At 37.1% G+C, this 22,052-nt stretch overlaps 1 protein-coding gene across 1 annotated transcript; it reads left to right on the forward strand.

The window, feature by feature from the left end:
* The first annotated feature begins 308 nt into the window (after positions 1 to 308).
* Positions 309 to 20,737, forward strand: LOC135216341 (zinc finger E-box-binding homeobox 1-like). The gene is made up of 7 exons (XM_064251547.1): positions 309 to 1,133; positions 9,114 to 9,298; positions 10,000 to 10,140; positions 11,692 to 11,802; positions 14,055 to 15,869; positions 16,083 to 16,212; positions 16,832 to 20,737. Exons 1-7 carry the CDS (start codon positions 1,046 to 1,048, stop codon positions 17,278 to 17,280), a joined length of 2,919 nt encoding a protein of 972 aa, XP_064107617.1. The 5' UTR covers positions 309 to 1,045; the 3' UTR covers positions 17,281 to 20,737.
* Positions 20,738 to 22,052: the final 1,315 nt, after the last annotated feature.

Consider the following 22,052-nt stretch of genomic DNA (forward strand, 5'->3'; position numbering starts at 1 on the left):
CTATGCTAGGTGATTTCTCCTCTGCTTAGTGATTCATCTCGCTTACCAAAGCTTTTGAGTTCTTAATTTCTGAGATTTTATAAGAAACTGAGATGGCCAATACAATCTTCGTGTAAATTCTTGTCATTTTACTAATGGAAATGTATCAATTAACGTTCAATCAACACCAAATTGGGGATATATTATTGTTTTTATGGTGGTATATTGCACCGTTTCAGCTGAGTAGGCGTGGCAACGGAAGCTGTGGAGCCAATGAGGATGAATGTAGCGTCCCCTACCTGAGGCGCTCACTAGCTCCCCTCAGTCATGTAGGAGACGCGACTTCGAAAACATGTCAATTTTCGCGCTCCTCATCTGAAACTCAAGGTGCTACCGTTTTAGTCACTAACTTTACTACGTGTGCTACAATTATAAGTGTAGATTACAAATTATTAAAGGTTTTTTTTATCAAGTGAGCCGGCGAAATACTTTACACTCTAATCTCCACACTTACGACTAAGAGGAATTTTTACATAGCCTAGACGCTTGTGACTGTGATGAAAATAATATAATAGCATTGATCAATGGAAATCTGGAGTGTTGACACCTGATTGACAACGAAACCTGACGAAGAAGCAACGCAGTAGTTAGACACCGAAATTGTGCCCCAAATTGTTTCACATTCCAAAATATCGAATATCAGTGCCATTGTACCAACCGAAGACGAAACATTTTGTTGGAGTAGACGGACTTTTCAAAATTCAACCTTGAAATTGGATGAAGACTGGTGTAGCCTACGTTTTCTAGTTGGCGACACGTGATATTTCGGAAAATTCATATTCGAACTTCCGGTCCCCTACAGTTCAGGACTTGAATTATATTAAGGATTCTGACGGTCTCTTCGGCGGCATTGGGACTTTGTTATTATCCGGGCTGAAATCTGTTGAAAAACTGGTGCCTCTGATGTGCAATCACTGTCGCCTTCGTCACCGTGTCTTCAGATAGTGTTGAGTGGGAGATGTGGTTGTAGAAGACAGGTGGAAGGAAGGAAGGTGTTTGAAAAACCATGGCTGGTGTTAGTACTATGTACGCTCCTTCACCATACACTGACTCAATCAGGCTTTGGAACATCGCTGGTGTATTCAGTTATCTGTGTAAGTACTTTAGATTTATTTGCTTGGGTGTCATTTGATTCGAGGGGATATTGGCATGGTTTACTTATTTCAGTAGTACCATGCGCAGATTGCCGGTTTCATGGTGCAATGTTTACATCTGTGTTGAGTACCTAATTGTCCCCTAAATATTTCTTTGTTAACAACATGAAGCCAGTTTATATAAATGTTTTTCTCTGTGGCCTTGCAAGATCTCTGAATGTTGCAAGTGTGTAAAATTCGTCGATTTTCATTCAGCGGTAGCTAGCCTATTACTGTCTATGTACCTATAATTTCCGAGAAAATGTTATATAGATATGTATCTCATTCCCTTATGCTCTACATCAGTCTGTAGAATAAGGGAATATCGTGTACATTTTTATTACTCGTACATTAACGGTTGGTTATAGCAGCCGTCTGATAGACATAGGCCATTTCCAGTTTTATACAAGGATAATCTTCAGTAAATAAGTGGTCTAGTGTATAGGCCAGGTTGTACGATATTGGCCTCTTATTTATGGATGGTTATTGAACATGAACTTGCCTTAATTTGTTACTACGAATCACCGACCGGTCACATTTAAAAATGATCGACCTACTCCGTGACGGATATCGTACCTAGAGCTAACCACCTGTTAGACTATCTATTTTTATTATCATTGCAAGTATTATCCTACAGCAGTTGTAGGTAAAACAATCTAAGGGACTCTCATGCCACATTTGACCGCGTCCTTACGCATTGTGTAGCTTATTCCCCTCAGGGGTGTGTGTGTGTTTGTGAGTATGTGTGTTGTCGCGCTCACGAAGTATTGACTTCAAGCCATGAGGGTACAAGCTCACCTTCCGACCAACGTTGGCCACTGGCAAGTTACAAGAATACAGTATCTTCTGTTGTTTTAGTCCATTTTGCTGATCTAAAGGTGTAGTTAACTGTGCAAACAAACACCTGAATTATATTATCAAACATTGATCACTTGCGTGATTGTATTTTACTGTAGGTACTACTTTCGAGTTTATTTATATATATATATATATATATATATATATATATATATATATATGTGTGTGTGTGTGTGTGTGTGTGTGTGTGTATGTATGTATGTATAAATGTATGTATGTACGAGTTCTAATAATGTTTTACTTGGAGGTAAATAAAACCTAAATATTGTATAACTTACTTTATGCCATCATCATAAAAATTATACCCTGCCTAACCCTTGCGGCACGAGTATTTAATATATATATATGTATGTATGTATGTATGTGTGTGTGTGTGTGTGTGTTTACAGCTCTCTACAATAAAAATATAATTTTGTTTTCATATGCAAATAAATAGCTTTCTTGATGCATAAGTAATATAATGAAATAAGGGTGACTCACAGTTGCGAGAATACTTTCCGAATAAGATATAAACTTAATTAGGTATATCATATATGACTTATTTACTACCTGATATATAGGGAAATGGTTGATATAATATTGAAACTACAGTAGTGAGATAGATGATTAAATGAGCTTTTTATATATTTCAGTTTACAAGCTATTTGCCTGCTGGCACTGTTACCAGTTTGGGTAAAAATTACTTACACATTTGTTATCGTAATATTTTTATTTCCTTTTCCTGCCATACATTGCATATCCTACAGTTTATTTCAGCAGTCCATTAAAACTAGGTATTGTCACACTGATGTCATTGACCAGAATTCATATAAATTCTTCCACCTTCACTTTTCGTTCACATTGTAAGAAAAATGTAAACGTTATTATTAAGGTGCGACTAAATGGATTCAAAATGGATGGTTTTTCATTCACAATTATTCATCACTAAATCCGTCCTGGGAAAACTTCATTAATTGTTACATAAGTGTTAACCCCTCACTTACTATTGCAGCAAATAATAAAATCGTCTGTAAGATTGTTAACGTTTAGTAAAATTTTCCGTCTATTTTGTATGTAGAAAGCTGAAAAAGGCAGGTACATGTAAGCACGTGATTTTATATTTACTTGCTATATGATGTGCATTGCATATTTTACTAAAGAAATGGTTTAGGCTTGTTGCAAAGAAACGTTAACATAGGCGTTGTTGGTCTCTTAAAACATCAGAAACCAAACAACAGCTCTTGTTTCATGACGCAGGTTGGGAGGAGTCTGTCAGTTCGGCAGTAGATTGTATAGCTATAAAGTGATTCCGTGCAGTTGGGATCAGTCATTTTTGCAAAATACACCAAATTATTTGACCTATGTTGCTCCTTAGGTGTAAACTGACTAAATTGCAAATTGCGTAGCTGCTTGTATAATAGCCGGAAAAATAATTATATGTTGGCAATATCTATATCCATTTTGTTCTTACTGAGAATTTTGCAAAAAGCAGTTTTTTAAGTCACGATTCTTCCTGACGCACTCTCGTTGAACAACTGTAATCGAGTTGTCCTTTGTCCCATCGTTTTGGGAGGCATTGCAAATTCGTAGTTTGGCCGAGTGAGGACTGGTAGGTGCACGTGTGCTATTATCAATCCCCTTCCCCTCCCTTTAACCCCCCAACCCCCCATTCCTACGTGGTTACTCTCTCTCTCTCTCTCTCTCTCTCTCTCTTCTCTCTCTCTCTCTCTCTCTCTCTCGTTGGCTCCTCCCCTTCCCCGTAGCCCCTCCTTCGAACCTCATTCTCCCTCTTGCCCCTCCCCTCCTCCTCTGCGCTGGAAGCTTAGACCCACCGTTGCCAGTCTTTCCTCTTTGTACGAGTTGATGGTAACTCATCAATAATAGCTTAAGATGCTGTTACATTAAGGAATGGAATCGTCAATGCAGCGCATTTGGTGAAAGCTGATGTTTTGAACTGGATGCCTCCTTTCAAGAGAAGAGTTTGTTTTGCCCACCTTATAGCGCTTCTCTTGAGTTAGAAACGAAACGAAAGAAAAATTTCTTCAGCGTTTTGGTATCCCCAGACCCTATCCTGAGGAATACCGTCCCAGCATCACCACCACTTTAGAGTGGGCCCGCTTTTCCTAGGGAAGGCCCCCATTCTGGCCTCTTCCCCCCCCCCCCCCCTTGCCTCTTTTATTTGTCATCTCTCCTCCAGTTTAATTTTGGTTGACTTATCTTTGCCCCAGAATATTAGTTCTTATTTTGGCAGTAAAATTATATTATATATATATATAGTCTATATATATATCTATATATTAAGTATATATATATATATATATATATATATATATATATATATATCATATATATATATTATATATATATATATGATATATATATATATATATATATATATATTATATATATATATATATATATATATATCATTTAAATATATATATATATATATATATATATATATATATATATATATATATATATATATATATATATATATATATCATTCGAGCTACAAATGTCCTTTAATATCTAAATTCGCGAATTTAGATATTAAAGGACATTTGTAGCTCGAATGATATATAAATGAATCACGGTTCGATGTGATAATTATTCATATCATATATATATATATATATATATATATATATATATATATATATGCTTGAAAATCACAGTAGGTGCACGTAACTTCATTAAATAAGCAATACCACAGGAAAATGATAGGAAAAAATCCAAGCGCTATCGTCTTTACTAAGACATAGTAAAGACGAGAGCGCTTGGATTTCTGCCTATCTTTTTCCAGTAGTATTCGCAAATATGTGTATATATATATATATATATATATATATATATATATATATATATATATATATATATATATATATATATATATATATATATATATATATATATATATATATATATAGCATGAGGTAAAAGCATTTGGAATTGTCGTTGTTGGATATTCGTTTTTATTATTTCCCACGTACCGTTACCCTGGTTAAATGTAGAGGTACGTGATTCTCGTCGCTTTTAACGAGAGGGAGAAGCGCGTCTACCCTCCCCCGCTTTAAGTTTCCATTGAGAATCCCTTTCTCAGTGCTGTTTCCTTTGCTCATACGCACCTCTACACCTTCTGGCTGGGAAACAGGGACATTTCCCCTTTAATGCAATGACCCATAACTTTCTGGTCTTGCTGCCATGCATCGTAAAAGAAACTTAGGATTAGAGTTTTTTTCTTCATTTTGTGTGTTTGAATATCTCGGCTTAGAGGGAAAGTTCCTACGGGATGTGTGATATTTTCAGCCTTGTCGGTTAGTGTTTATGTTTGCAAGTTCCGAAACTTTAAAGGTTAAACGATTGTGTGGAAAAGAGCTGACGCGATATGATAAAATATTGTTTACAAAACACACACATATTCATTATGTATATGTGTGTGTGTGTGTAGTATGCAGTTCGGAGCCATTATCGGGACAAGTTTGCGTTATTGTATCAGGTTCTATAATTCTATCATGATTTGGCGTCTCCTGAACCCAACAGCCAGCTCATACTAATGACAATCACGGTCGAGATAGTTTTAAGTAAACGAATGTATGAGTTGAAAGGTGTCAGTGGCGGATCAAGAAAGTTTTCAGGGGGCCGTGGGACACTTAGAATTATCATGTATATATGTAACATTACACATATACTGTACTTATATATCAATACTTATATATGTATATATATATATATATATATATATATATATATATATATATATATATATATGCTACTCATAGTGATTTATGAAAGAATACAATGTATTATTTTTCAAAGGGGGGCGCACGTAACCAGGTCCCCCCTCCCAACCCCCTTAAATTCGCCATTTTTTTTTTTTTCGGAAGCTGGCGTTCAATTTTCCGCGCTGATATTTCCTATAGGAACATTAATGTTGAAATTGATAAGAATGTATTAGGGAAGTGCTTGTACACGCATTTTGTAAAAATAACTGACTGTGTGGATTTTTTGAGATTCGAATTTTGCAGTCATTTTTGTGTTCTGACCTTCCTGTGGGGCGGGGGGGGGGGGGGGGTGGGGGCAGTATGCAAAAAATTCACCTTTGATCTCCAAGCGTAAGCGAGGAAAGGCCGATGGATGCGTTTCCTAGAAAATCTGGAAAGCGTCTGTTGATTTAACCAGCAAATTAGATGGGTAGCTGGTAGTCAACATCTGTGAATCGCAGATAGGGTGTGGAAAAATAGACATAATGAAACAGACATATATACACTGACTTTCATTCCGTCGAAATTTATGTCATGATATGAGGGCCTAACGAGTAACCCTTATCCCACCGGGATGAAACCATTCAAAAGATTTCATGATGATCCCAATTCGTCGATCCGATGACGACTTACCATGACCATCCATTCACTATGCATCGAACGCCTAGTCGTTCCTCTCTCCCTCGTAAGTCGATCGGGCCCCGTAGCGTTATCGACCGGCGGGGGTCAGGGTCAGGAGACGCGTCCAAGCCCGGTAACCTTAAATGCCGAGGTCAGCAACTGGAGACAGTGACAGCGTTAGAGATCTGATCTTATTTTCGTTGATAATTAGATGTCCAATTTACTATCCCTTTTGTTCCAAAGAGTTCATTGTTTTGACGAGAAGCTGTTATTTCCAGAATGATTCTTGATACTATACAACCAAAGAAAACGGTTGTAGTAAGAAAGGGATCGAGAGAATTTATTATGATTGTATACTGTTGAGAATGATCTCGTCGAGGCCATTCTTCTTTAAATTAAATTAAGAAGTAATGTATCTCTTGACGGATCACTGATTAATCACGTTTCTCTCTCTCTCTCTCTCTCTCTCTCGTATGTGACTCATAACAGCCGACTAACCTTCAGTTCATTATGTCATTTTATTTTTAAAGAAAATACCAAAACGTCCCTCTCCTCGGCCATTCCTAGAGGTTCGAACGTGGGTTCCATGCGAACCAGGAGCGCTTGTTATACTTGCGCCACTGGGACCACATACTAGAAGAGAAAGAGAGATACTCTGATCTGCCGCTGTGTTAACGCCAACGACGAAACAGACCTAACTAATTGTATTGCTCAACAGCGAAGGGTTGACATGAAAGTAATTGTGATAGCAAGAATTGAGTTATTATAATTATGTAGTTGAAGGAGACGATGTACTCTCATGGGGCACGCTCCAAGTAGATTTTACCTAGGATGTTGGAAATGTGATGAGGTTAACGTTAAAATGTCGTGGAAATTTGTTCAAGTTAACGTTAAAAAGTCGGACCTCCAAATGGCCACAGGGAAAGGTTGAAAAGTAAAAGCAGAAAGCATTGCACCTAGTGAACACTGCAAAGAATTTCTAGTGCAGTTCCGTTGCACTCAGTAAGAACGCCCCCCCCCCCCCCCACTTCATTACGTGAAGAAAATGTGTTGTAAAGGGGGGTTAGGGCTCCGCGGAAGGTAAACAAGAGATCAGCATTTCTTTAGGTTGTGTGGAATCCTGTCGCTCACGGAAGGGTCATGGAATTTATAGCGTAAATCGCTATAAATGGTGTTCGGAATATCGAAATATTAAGTAAGGTCTATTATTATTAGGATTAAAAGACTATAGTAAAATAATCTGTTCATTCTCTGAAGAGAAATGAAGGCCAAGAATAAAGGTTTATTGTCATAAATATGGAAAAAAAAACAAGGGGAAATAATTTAAAGAAATTTTAGAAAGTAAGAATTAAACTAAACTCATAAATGATTAGCCGTTCGTGTGTAGATGGCTTTTGCTTAGAGTAACCGGAAAAGATTATGCTTCATAATAAAAGATGACTCAGCCCGTACACCGTGCGTCGCCGAGTGCATATATTAAAAGTATTTTCAGGAGTTGTTGAGACGGATTCTCATACGGACACGGCATTGCCGCGCACGAAGAGATAAAAGGAAAAGGAACCTTTATAAGCGCTAGCTAATTCCAGGTACGTTGAAGGATGGCACGTACGTTTCACCCTTGGGAGGACGTACCAAACCAGGCATATGGTTTGCCCATTACCTTGTCGGGGAGGGGGAGGGGGGCGTTGGCAACGTCGCGGTGGATTTAGATTGAAACTAGTTTGATTTCAATTTTTCATGTGATTTTGGCGGCTGAATGTTTAGACTTTACATGCGATTTTCGTGGTTAAATGAGGCAGAACACTAACAGTTCCGCGCGAATGTCAAAAACCATCGAGTGTGTGTGTGTGTGTGTCAGTATCACTTCCTAATTTGCTGCCACAGAGAAACGCCATTCACTATGTATTAAAAATTACATTGCAATAAAAGTGCATAAAAATATCGAGAAACTAAGTAAATATAACTAAAGTTACGGTAATATCAAATAGAATGTTTACATAAAGGAGCGGAAATCGTCCTTGGAAAAGACACTGACAATTAGATTTTTATGGAATCCGGTAGGTTTTGAGCTGTAAAAATTGACTATCAACAGAACGTGCGGTATAACTATCGCCGAATGAGGAGATAACCTCACAAGGTTGCGTCCGTTAAATACACAGCAGATAACCAACCAACGATGCGTCGGCTGTTTCCTGGTTCAGGATGCAGTGTTTCCGCTCAGTGTCAGGTACCAACTAGTCCTTTTAGTTTCGTTCTTCCACGTCCTTCTAAGATGATGGCATCAGATTTATTAGCTTTAATAATATGAAAATGCATTGACTGGTCATCTGTAAAAACGCTAAGACTCGGTGCGTTTAGAGATCATCAAATGGTAAGTACGGTATCTTTATCAATGGTCTTTTTTCAGTCATTTTTTTTATTGAAAGGTTCGGTTAAGAAACCCATAACGTCCACTTTTTTTTTTAGCTTGCCATTACAACCCGTCGCTGTTTTAAGACCGCTGCAGCATATAAACAAAATTTAAGTTTATATATACATGTAAAAATAATGACATCAGGTTTAATAAGTATACACATGAAAATAAATACCACTAAAATCTGTTTTAATAACATTTTTAGATTGCAGATGTTCCTGCTGGAGGAGAAATATGTTTGGTACTCATGCATACATGAAACTCCCGATAATATGTTAATGTCGCTATTCCCGTCCATTTCACCAGCTGGCGATAAGAGCGGTAGTGGCGAAAAAGGTGTGAGCCCCCAAACGCCCTCAGACGAAGCCGTTACTCCCACCAACGCCCCTGTGAGCCCGCCCACCTCCGCCTTGACCCCAACGTCTGCCATAACCTCGGCTTCGGACCCTTCCATGGGAGACGACGCCGAGTTCTTAAACGGTGCAAGTGTGGTGAGTTCTCAGCAACTTTCTCTTTTGTGTACAAATACAAACGGATTTAGAGGATGGTAGACAAGCTTGTATATTATCATTATCATTATTATTTCAATGAAACATAGGAAATGAGCGTATTATCATTGACAACTTATTATTCACTGGAAATGCAACTTTGGTTCAACTACGTAGGGAATTCACCTTTGAGTCCTAGAGAACTTAGCGCTATTGTTAATTTTATAAATATTTGTCGAGAAGAAATAAATGTGATCAGGCTCTTCTTTGTGAACTTCAAGTAGTTAATTAGTCCGATGAAAGAAAATTTTTTTTATTTATGTTTTCGTTTATTTATTATATAATAAAGAGCTCATTGAATTATTTTTAGCTATGCAGTTGTACTTATAAAGCTAATTTTTGTAAAAGAAGAATCCATCATTGTTTTCCATAGATGATTGTCAATATTAATCTAAACAAATTTTCTTCTCATGGCACCTCTATTTAATTCTTTAGTTAGAAATTAAATTGCGTGTATTTTCTTTCCCATGGCTGCCTTGCTTCGTTTTTACTTTTCCTTTGCCGATTTTTTTAATTGAAAATGAATTCCTTGCACTTTTTTCCAATGACAGCTTTCTATTCAAACTTTACCCGTCTAAACTTAATTCCAAGATGTCTATCGCCATTTATAAATTAATCAAGATGTCATTTTCTTTCCATGACAGCCTTGTTCAGTTTGCAACAAAAAATTTGCCAATATCCACCGTCTACAACGCCACATGATTTCCCACCAGGAATCCGACGTCCTCAGACGCTTTAAGTGCGATGAGTGCGGGAAGGCGTTCAAGTTCAAACACCACCTCAAGGTAGGTCTCCTCCGCCTTTCTCTGTTAGTGTCACTCATGACAGAAGACGCACGAAAAGGGAAATTTTGGCCAAGTATATCTGTAAGAAAACCGTGTGTTCATTATCTGTATTGACAATGCGCTGCACTAAATGTCATAAAGTAATTATTGATGAACGTCCACAAGAGGGTAATTTTGGGCAAATGTAGAGATCTGAAGTGAAACCGTCCCAGATTTGTATTGCAATGATCAATTCGGCAGATTTGCAAGAAATGACTGTTGAGATTTATGCTGAAAAAACGTTCAAGACCATAAATCTCTACAATTATGTAGGTTTTGTTAAGGAAAATATCAAGAGCGGAACAGTATGTCAATGTATGGCAACTAGAATTTTGTCTACTAATTGTGTGCACGTTACCTATGTAAAAATGTCGCCAAACTAATAGTGCAGCCAAATAAGTACATATAAAAAGTATTCAGTAGGCTTCACACTAAACTTGAGCTTAAGGTTTACTGAAAGTGCTGTTCTTTTGAACCGAGGAAAAATGCATTCATTCCGAATGTTTTATTCTGTTATAAAGTTACGTAGATGTTGGCAAGTCTAGTTCAGCAGCAAGGACTTTTTCAACTTTGTCATGGCCAAGCGCTTCAACAGAATGTGACTTTTGATTTTTTAATCATAATTTTTGAATTCGTTTATCAAAGTTGTAGCCAATTTGTAACTGCGAGACCCTTGGTGCATTCCCATATTGTCTGTGTAAATACATTTCGGTGTTAATACGTCTTACTAAGCTGTAATGAATTTTACGTTAATAATAATTACATAACACTAGTTATCAGATAGTTAATTATTGACCAGTAATATATCAAGAGTATTTGATGCTTTTTTTCCTAAATCAAGAGAGGAAATATACAAATAACTGTTTAGCGAAAAGTAACTAATGCTGTTTTGATTTCGATATTTACATTTATGGTATGTTAACGGGAAGTGAGTCACTGGTAGCTTCAGACTGGAAAATATCTTTGAGAATATTTAATGACTCCGTGGACTTGAAATTTTAATTATTTATTTATTTTGAAATAAACGTCAATGGTCGGAAATTGGCAAGCGCGTTGTGGTTGTAAATAGCTTTAAATTTTATTATGGGTTCAGGTTAATTATTCTTATCCTTTCTTGTAGGTTTTTGCAAATTATCGGACCTTCTTATGTTCTTTTCTTCCATGTTTCAGTTTTCTTTGAAATAAGATGCACATTTGTCAGCATAATGAGTGGATGGATCCAAATATGAGCGGTCATGTTACCTTGGAGTGAACCCATTCATAATCTAGAGTTTCATCATTAGGTTTTTAACAGTTACATCAAAACTAAATCCATTTTTATGAGATGACTTGCGTCTTTAGAATTTTATTTGATTGAATCTCAGTTATATGGATTTTCCAGAATCTATATTATATTAAATTATGATCTAAAGCCCAGTTACATTATTTTTCAAAAGAATCATGATTTTATGAAGAAAACGCATTCTTTTTGAATGATCGATTCGCTCATTAATTTAGAATTGTGATTTCCAGGAACATAAAAGGATCCACAGCGGAGAGAAGCCATTTGAGTGTGAACATTGTGGAAAAAGGTTCTCTCACTCAGGTTCTTATTCATCTCATATGTCCTCAAAGAAATGCCAGGTTAGTATTATTATTATTATTATTATTATTATTATTATTATTATTATAATAATATTAATCTTCACCATCATTTCATATAAATATTATTATCATTATTCCCCGGAGGAAGGTAATGCCGTCAGTACACCTCATGCAGTGCACTGTAGGCATTACGTAAGGTTCTTTGAATTGTGCCTTCGGCCCCTGACTACAACCCTTTTGTTCCTTGGACTCTACCTCCTTTCACATTCTCTTCTATCTTGCTCTCCACCCTCATCTAACAATTGATTCATATTGCAACTGCTTTGAGGTTTTCCTCCTGTTACACTTTTCAAACCTTTTACTGTCAATTTCTGTTTCAGCGCTGAATAACCTCGTAGGTCAAAGTGCTTGGCCTTTGGTCTTAACTTCTGTATTTAATTCAGTTCAATTAAACCAATATCATTATTATTGTAGCCAAACTTTACCAAAATTGCGGTGAAGTTTATGATATTCATCTTATTTTTTATCTTTACTACTAAATTAATATTCAGTTGTGCAGTTTGGTATTTAGTCACAAACTATATTATTCTTAGTATCCTTCCCTTTTTTTCGGTACTTTCGTTGAAATTTTGTAGATAGGTAATTTATAGGGGATCATCTGTATCTCACACACACACACACACACACATTACTCTAATGACCTCTGTAAAAGTGGTTGGTATCTAGCGGAGTTATTTACTGACAAAAGCTTCAAGCTTTCCAGGACAACCTGGATGGTATCTAACTGCTAAATACCATCGAGTTTTAATGAGGTCCTTCTAGTAATTGTACCATTGCTCAGCACAATTGTGTATGTGATAAGTTTTATTTATATATATTATAATATATATATATATATATATATATAATATCTATATATATATATATATATATATATATATTTATACACACACACTTAAATCTCTCTTGTGATAGCCATGTTGTAAAAGTCACTGACTATCTGAGTTCCTAAACCATACAATGGTTCAAATCCTAGCTGACGCACTTATCAGTTGTAATTCCCTTTAGAAGTAAGTTATTCCCCAGGTGATAGCTGATAGATCTGGCGTATTATTGCTTAATATAATCTCGAAGTCTTAATGATAAATTTGCATACATAAAATTTGCTAAGTCAGTGCAAAGGTCAGGATGTAAATTGTTCCTGTAATCTTCAGAATTCAGTGCATAAAGGTTTTACTTCCTGTCTTTACCTTGAGATTCTTTTCCTGTCATGAAGTTTACATAAAAGTAAGATTTTATTTTCTTCTAAAGAAGTACTCGACAATCCTATAGGTTGGGGGTTGGGGTGTATTTGCCTAAACATTTTTTATCCTTTTGAGAATTTTTCAAGGTTGCAGGTCAATTTAAAGGTGAACAATTTATATTTCTCTCATGCTGATAAAATTTGGTTGGTAGGTACCATGGAATGTAGGCGAATATTTTTTCAAAATATTTTATACACTTATTTTTCAAGTTTTTTTCCGGAATCTTGGAGATTGGTAGTAACTTTCCCTTATTATTTTCCTCTTGAAGTTTTCAAGTAGAAGGAGCATTTTGATGAAGTTTTATCGGTAAATGTACAGGTTGGTTTAGTAATTTATAAAACTAATGGAATTTTCATATTTAGAATCTTTGTCAGGACATATTATTAAGTTTTAAGGGGAAAATAACAACCTTTGGAGTTGGGATTCGCTTGCTTAAGTTTTCTTTAATTCTTCTTCCACCCCTTTCTTCTGAGATTCTTACCATTCTTAGAGATTGAATTATTGTTCTGCTTATAAGAAAAATGCAGTGCTATTTTGATATTTCAATTTGAGAGTTTACAAAATTAAACCAGAAATATCCAAACATTTTGATAAACATGCTTTGTTGTACGTACAACTGTTGATATCATGAAATCAGTATCAGTCTATGCTTTCTAGGTGATTAGGTTTTGTTAAAAGGCTTGGTCAGGATATTTGTTTTTGCTAAGAGGCTAGGCTAAATTATTTGTAATTGATTTACTTAGTGGAGTGGATGGACTTTTCTTCGCCAACATTATAAATGAATAAATTTTTTGATAAAGTTTGTTAGTTTGATATTACTGTAAAAAATACTGTGTAATTTAATTATATTCTTGATAAGGTTTCTTAAAATACTTTTAAGTCTTGGTTTGTCGTCAAGATGAATATTCTGTTTCACAGAGTCTTGACGCGAAAAATCATGTCTCCTTGATTATTACATAGATTCCATGGTATTTTTATCTTCAATAGCTTGGACGTGGCAGGACTACAAATGGTCTCTTACCAAGGACACCGCCACAGTATCCAGGGACAAACAGCAAACGTCCTGTCCTCAATCCATCATCGTATCTACCCATTTTGCCAAAGGATAAATCCCCAACACCATCTGCTGACTTAGGATACTCATCCCCTACGAGACCGATCTCCAGAGATTCTCTTCTCATGTCTCCACCTACACTTGTGTCTCCAAGTGGCTTGAACAGCTCCAGCTTAACATCAGGACTCCCGCAAGGCTTCCCCCAAGGACTGTCACAAGGTCTTCAGAGTAACCTTCAAGGACTACCCCCTTATCATCCACTGAATCCCCTTATTCTAGCCGCTCACATTCATCCCACTTTGCTGTCTTTCACCATGACCCAAGCAGCTTTAAACAAAGCCCAAAACGATGGTCTGGATGAAAAGGGGAATTCTGCTGAAGCACAGGAGGATGTTGATGATGATCCCGAACCTGGTGAATTGGTAATAAAAGAAGAAACAAGGGAAGATGAAGAGGAAAAGTCCCCAACTATACAAGAAGAATGTAAAAAGGAAGAGAGAGAAATATGCTTCCCAAGCAGGGACAGGGAGAGTATGTCCACTTTAAAAAGAATGCTGGAGAGTGTTAACACAACTGTAACCAAGCAACAGTTTGAGGAAAAAATTTCCAGTGCCAATTCTGGCTCTCTTCTAAGTTCAACTGCCATCGCTGATGACCTTACATGCAAACTCTGTGGTGCCATGTCAAAAGATCGTCTGGAGGCAATTTCTCATGCTTATAGGCAGTGCCCTCGACTTTCAGAAGTTACCCATGCAAGTGAGCGTTACAAAGGTTGCCTAATTGAAGGTCTAGCTGCACGATTACATGTCATAGCAGAAAGTCAGCAACACCAGCAACAACAGCACCATCCACAACATCCTTCCCTTTTGATGTCTCGGCAACATTATACTACAATGAATAGATTGAATACTGGAAAGGAAGATGAAAGCGATGCTGATTCAGGTCATGTTATAGATGATGAAGAAATGACCAATGATGGGAAAAAGGCGAGAGTGCGATCACACTTCAGAGAAGAACATCTAGTCATTCTCCGTTCTCATTATGCATTGAACCCAAGACCCAAGAAGGAGGAGCTCTCAAATATCGCTGAAAAGATTGGCTTCCCAGTTCGAGTAGTGCAAGTCTGGTTCCAAAACAATCGCGCCCGTGAACGCAGTGAGGGACGTTCCGTCACTCCAACCCCACCATTATATTCACACTCTTCTTATCCCTCTGAGTTCTCACCTTCAAGCTACACAGCTTCAAACTATCCATCTAACTATGCTCCCACTTGCTACCCAACTCCCACCTCACAGGCGAGCAGTAGGGCTCTCAGCATCACTCCATACTACCCGTCCCTATTAGCCCCAGGCCTAATGTATCCTGTTGGCCCAGGGAGAACCTCTCCAGCACCTGCTGACAGAGCAGATGAACTTGATGATGATCAGCCCCTGGATTTGTCAACTAAAAAGTCGTCGCCCTCAGCTTCTCCTAAGCCTGCCTCCATTCTCTCTGATTCTGATGCGGACTCAACGTCATTGGCAATTTCATATAAGTCAGAATCACGCACTCCTACACCAACTTCATTAAATAATAATCTTACAGAGTGTAAAGAAGGAAAGGAATCCAGTGTAGCACCGGCAAGTACAGTTCTTCCATCTTCAGTGTCTGAGCAACAAAGCAAGCTAGCACAAATTCTACAAGGTGCAAAGTTAGGGATTCCTTCTCTTTATTCAGAACATGGGGATCACAATGATAAAAGAAGTAGGGTAAGCAAGGTTTCCTTTACACATTTATGACCTGTTAGGCATGTGTTTTCTATGATTCATAGTGCATTTTCCTGCTTAATATTTTTGAAATAGCAGTTAATTCTCAAGTTGTTCATCAGTGTAGAAGAGGCAATTTTTTCCTAATTGATCTCTGTAAGATCCTCATGTGACTTTTGCTTGAATTCTCGCAGTTCATAAGGACCTTTCTTTCAGGATGATGATAGTGGAGATGAAAGTCGCAAGAGACGTCGTGAAGATGAAGGGGGTAGCTTTCAGTGTGACCAGTGTGACAAGTCTTTTAATAAACCTTCTTCACTGGCTCGGCACAAGTATGAACACTCAGGTGAGGTGAATGTCAGACTATGCATAGTTCAGTCTGTTGTGGATTGTTTTAGCTGTGGTCATGATCTTATGGAAAGGTAGTAGATTTGATGAGAATTTTGTTTACGTGTCAGTTTCATCATAGTTTTTATACCGTAGCTCAGTGTTAACAGATTATCAAGGACAATATGGATTAAATTTCTCACTTTAGCTTAATTTGATTTATTTTATTATATCAGCCAAAGTTTTAGTTTAATTAAAAAGCAGTGATGCTAAACTTTTCCCATCCAACATTATGGGTTATACCGCATTACTAGTTGCGTTGGAAGCTGTTCATAAGAGAGTGTACCTGCCCTTGTTAATTGAAAATAGTTTTATTGCATTTTTTGTGAAGGATGAAGTTCTTTGTACATACAAGAATTTGAATTTGTTAAAAAGGAAGCTTTTTTCAAGAATAATTATTGAGCACGAAAGATTTATTGTGAAAAATTCTCATCCTTTGCCTGTATCATGCTTGCTTTCGTTTTATTAACTATGGTATCACCAGCTTTTAAAAAAATTCTTAATCTGTGACTCATCATTTTACCAAAAGTAGTACATATCGGAAGGTCCTTATGATGTGAATTTGTAATTTGTTCCAGGCCAACGTCCTTTCAAGTGTGACCTATGCCCTAAAGCCTTCAAGCATAAGCACCATTTAACTGAACACAGTCGATTACACACTGGGGAGAAACCTTATCAATGTCAAAAATGTTTGAAGAGATTTTCCCATTCAGGCTCTTATTCTCAACACATGAATCACCGGTATTCTTACTGCAAACCCTACCGCCCAGATGGTACTGTTTTAATATCCGAATCATCTACACCTGTTCCTTCACCTTCAGAAAGTGGGAATGGTGTAAGTAGTACTCACGGAGAAGGAGTTTCCGTTATTGTTACTGCAACAGCTGATTTGAAAGCCGTTTCCCCTCTAGAAACGACAACAGACGAAGCCCCCACTTCTGCACCTTTAGCTTCATCTCCTGAGCCTCTAGAGACAGCGTCCTGTTTGGTTAAAGAGGAATTGGTTGCTAAACCACAAGAGTTATAATAGTTCTAGTGACATTTAAAGTGATGCAAACGTGTAAGACAACGAACAACTGTTTCAAAGAGTTATTTCTAATCAAAACATTGGCATGCAACGAGATGTCAACGTTCATGATCAAAACTTGTGGTGATTACAGTAGTTAAAAGTTTCTCTGATACTTGACATATTGTTAAGGAAGAGGCTGCATGTTTGGTGTGCAATATGTCGAGTAATGTGCTATCTTACATTGCTAGATTTACATGGACATACTATGCAGTGTTCTTTGTTATTTAAAAAAAAGAAATATTATATTTACTTTTGAATAGGATTAATGTGAATTCGCATGTGCCAACTACTTTTTTCTTCTACACTTCCTCTGACAAATTTTAACAGGGGTCTTTAATAGTCGAGGGTATGGGACAGCATATCTCAGTCCTCTCCGTCTTTCTTTCTCTCTCTCTTTCTCTTCTAGTTCTGTAGTCGAGTTATGATAGGCGTGAAATTAAGCGGGTTGTAACCATGCGACATCTGCCAGTACCTATGTATAGTAAATACTCAAATTTTAAATCGGAAAGCGCTGTCAGAATTCTGCATGGAATGCAGTGTTACCAAGGAGTTGAGTATTCCGTGGAAGTTACTCAGTTGAATATATTTTCTATGATATTAAGGGTTTTTAGACTCCTTAGTGTACAATTTCACAGTGCAGTTTGCCTTGTTTTATGATAAAACTTGATGGACTTAGGGAACTTTCAGTTTTAGGTGCTGTTGGTAACACTGCAGATGAAAATGAAAAGGAAAGCAGGAATTCTGCCGATAAATCCGCTGTCTTCCATAAATGTACTAGAACCCATATTCTGAGCATCTAGTACTAGTGGATCCCTTGTGCCTCGTGCCATCCTTTAATGAGTGACATCACCAGCTTCCATGATTATTTTTCTTTAATAAAATCTTATAACATTTTCCTCCTATTGAGGGTTAAGTACTAAAATAAATATATACATATATATGTACAACTTTCATGGTGGCTGATTCTGTCACTTAACTAGTCCAAATTAATCTCAACGTGCAATCTCTGTATTTTCTAGATTTCCAAGGCAGGCAATGAAACTTTATTTTGAGGTATTCTCATTTCAATGCCAATTTGTGTCAGGTATTCATGTAATGGTAGCATGACCTCTCAACATTGCCACCACTTGCATTGTTAGTCATTGCTAGTCTAGAAGATAGTTTTTGTTGTCCCATACTTGGCACCTGTTTATACCCTTTGTCCATATGAGCTTCTAAAAGCCAATTTCTTCTCGCTACTTTCTTGAATGACGAAAACAAATGCCATTTTAACTTGGTTGTAAGCAACGATTGTGCCAAAATAAGTACTGGAGATTTCTAATAGGAACTTGTTAGGAATGTGGATAAACTTTAGAATTTTATTTTTATCAAGTATACATATGCAAATTTATTTTGTATAGAGACCGTACTTCACAATAGTGTACCAGAGTGCTTCCATATCACCCTGAGCCGGGCCCAAGGCTATACACAGAGTAACGTCCATGACAGGTGACTAACTGGCAGCACAGACCACTAAGGCTCCCAGTCAAAGTCTTTCACCTCTTCATTATTTTTTAGTCATCCCCCAAAAGGAGAAAAATAAAATATTAAAAGACACCGCAAAGGGGCTCTGTCCAAGAGACCCCTCTTAGTTGTATTTATTCAGTGGCAGTAACCACCTAATGGTTTCTGACCATACCATCATCCTCTGTCACATGAACCCTTTTCCCGGCCAGTAGCATTCCTTAATGTTAACCTCTCTCTCTCTCTCTCTCTCTCTCTCTCTCTCTCTCTCTCTCTCTCTCAATCTCTATCTCTCTCTCTCTCTCTCTCTCTCTCTCTCTCTCTCTCTCTCTCTCTCTCTCTCCTGGTTGGTGGGTTCACTTTGGTCTCTGTACTCTGAGAAACTCTGGAATTTGATTGGCTAAGTGACCACCATTGTCGAGGAGGTTTGAATAAAGTACATTCCCTTTTGGTGTTTGTTGATCCGTAACCAATTTTAGAAACTAGTACAGTACATTTTAATTGGAAATGGCGCTGTGACTGCAATGGTTGATATGATGACAGACAGAGCCATCATGTTCTGAACGGTGTCGTGCCTTTTCATCTCTTAGTGGAATCTCGCTGTATATGTATATACTGGGCGCAAAGATTGCGTTAAAAGTTCTTTAAATGGTTTAACAGATGTTTGCATTCTCAATAAGCATTCCAACGTAGATGCTAGAAGTGACTTTCATTGTGTGATATAAAAGAGAATGATCCCTAAATGTCCATGACTGCGCGGAGAAATTTATTTTTTGTCCTATTTGCTCTCTCAACATTTCCCTCCAAAATATGGTATTCCATTTTACTATTACTCTGTAGTAGTCTATTCTAGACCTAGGGTTTTTCCTATTAATGTCCGATCTTTGACTTTACCGTGGTGTATAGGCTTGTGCAGTTTTATCGATCTCAGTATAATATATGCTCATAAATTTGTGCTTTCACTCAGAGACAAAAAAAATTGAAGCAGTATACTTTTAAAATAAAAAAAAACTTAGCACTGGTCTAGAGCCATTTTTCGGTGCCAGTTTATGGGGTTTTGTCCTGGCTTTACCATCTGTATATGTCATTGTCCTATCATGGATCTGGTATGAAATCTGTAAATTAAAATGATATGTATATACTGTAGACAAATTATAAAGAAATGTATATGTATATTCACTAAAATATGTATATTGATATTCTGGCTCGATTTCAAAGTGATACCAGTAGACTTTTAAGGTGATTAATATAAAAATTGAACGATGGTATTTCAAAGGCTTCTGGACATAACTTCTGCCTGGATTCCAAGCCTTCCAACCCCTTTTCTCAATGTTTCCTACATCACTCCATATTGTGTGTTCGTGTGTCTGTGTTTATCCAGTTCCTTCGATTTGAGCTTGGAACAGAATGGAAAACATTATGTAGTTCATCATCCCTTTTGTCTTTTATAAGTGATAACACATAATTATGTCTGTTCAACAGGATGCTTCCAAGTACAAAGTACGTAGAGACCCGGATTGAATGCATTAAATTAAAAAAGATAAAAGATACAAAACCCATAAAAGCAACAGACAGTGGCTTTTCTGTGTCACTCATTTCACTGAAAGATAACGTTCCTACTATACATGTTTTTGGTCTACTCCAATTACTACACTGTGCTTCCGTCATATAAATACAGTATATATAAAACTTTAAAAATTACTACCCTTCCCAATGCCCAAAAGAGACAAGCAGTGCAATAGGTCCCACAAAATCTTCTGATAATGTTAACTTTCTCCCTTCTCTCGTCATATTCCAAATTAGGTTATAATGTGATTTGTATCTTATTGTAGCTAGAAATAAGCCTAAGGTTTATATGATTACCTTATTGTATATTTTCTTGTACTGATAAATAATAAAGCTAAATATTGAATTGGCCCTTTTACTTTACCCATAGGTGTTGCAATAGAGAAAATTTGATAGTTTAGATTTTTTTTTCTTTGCCTTCACACTGGCAAGTCTGAATGACTGCAGTAGGGAGTATTGATGTACTATTTTGAAGTGGACTGAAGACGAATTGGGAGGGATGTGATATACAAAGTAAGATGGTAAAAGTTTCTTCAACTTCATCGCAAGATGAGGTTGGTATATACAATGGAGTAGTACAAACCTCATTATTATGTAATGGAGAGAGAGAGGGTCTGAAAATGTTTGAGATACGAAAACAAGTTTATAAATATAGATGTGTTGAATGATATGACACTGGCCAAAGGAGTTCATAAAGAAGCTGAATAACACGACACTGATAAAAGGTGTTGAAAATGAATTCATAGAGGTGTTGACATCAGTTAAAAAAGTTCATAAGCATGCTGAATCATAGGACGTAGGTTAAATATGTAGAAAAGGTGTTCATAAAGATGCTGAATGGTCAAATGCAATAAAAACAGTTCATAAAGATGCTGAATATGAAATTGGTCAAACACACTGAAAAGTTCATAATGGTGAATGATGTGAAAGTCAAATGTCCATAAAGATGCTGGATGATTTATGCCATCGGTCAAATGCATAGAAAAGGGTTTTATAGAGATTATGACAGATGTAACATTAGTAATATACATTGAAAAGGAGTTGATACAGACCAAACGTTGGTTAAATGCACTGAAGAGGAGTTCATAAAGATTTTTAATGATACGACCTTGGTCGAATGCATTGAAAAATAAAGATGTTGAATGTTATCTTCTCCGGCTTTTTCTTCTTCTTTCGACCTTATTAGTTCCACTGTATAGCAGGATAGGCCGCTCGAGTCTCCATCTATTTCTGTTTCCTGCATCTTCTTCCCCAAGTCCCACCTCACCCATATCCTTCCTCTCCACATCCATCCCTCTGATTCGCTGACGCCCCCCGACACTCCTCCCCATAGTATCTCCCACGAGCTTCACCAACCTTCTTCTTTACATTATATACACCACACATTCTTTTTATATCGTGACTCTCCCTACTTTCCAGTAGTGATATTCCGGCAATCTTCATTCCGTTTCTTTCTCACTGTCCCTCCTCTTTCCTCCGAAATGCCCAAGTTTCTGCTCCGTTTAATAGTACGGGCCTTATAAATCTTCATTTGTAGAGTTGATGGTATTTTCTTCCCTAAAACTATTCCAATGACTTCTTTCCATTTCTGCCATGCTTGCTTCTTTCACTCTCTGTCTCATTGCTTTCTCAGTACCTCCCTCCTCTGTTGTTATTGATCC

Source organism: Macrobrachium nipponense, chromosome 6 (assembly GCF_015104395.2).
Source record: "Macrobrachium nipponense isolate FS-2020 chromosome 6, ASM1510439v2, whole genome shotgun sequence".
NCBI classification, from domain to species: Eukaryota; Metazoa; Arthropoda; class Malacostraca; order Decapoda; family Palaemonidae; genus Macrobrachium; species Macrobrachium nipponense.

Excerpts from the sequence above, each read along its gene's own strand:
- LOC135216341 (XM_064251547.1), top strand. The coding sequence starts at position 1,046 with ATGGCTGGTGTTAGTACTATGTACGCTCCTTCACCATACACTGACTCA. Across the intron at positions 10,141-11,691 it reads AGTTCAAACACCACCTCAAG|GAACATAAAAGGATCCACAG; the intron begins GTAGGTCTCCTC and ends TGTGATTTCCAG. Across the intron at positions 11,803-14,054 it reads TGTCCTCAAAGAAATGCCAG|CTTGGACGTGGCAGGACTAC; the intron begins GTTAGTATTATT and ends TATCTTCAATAG.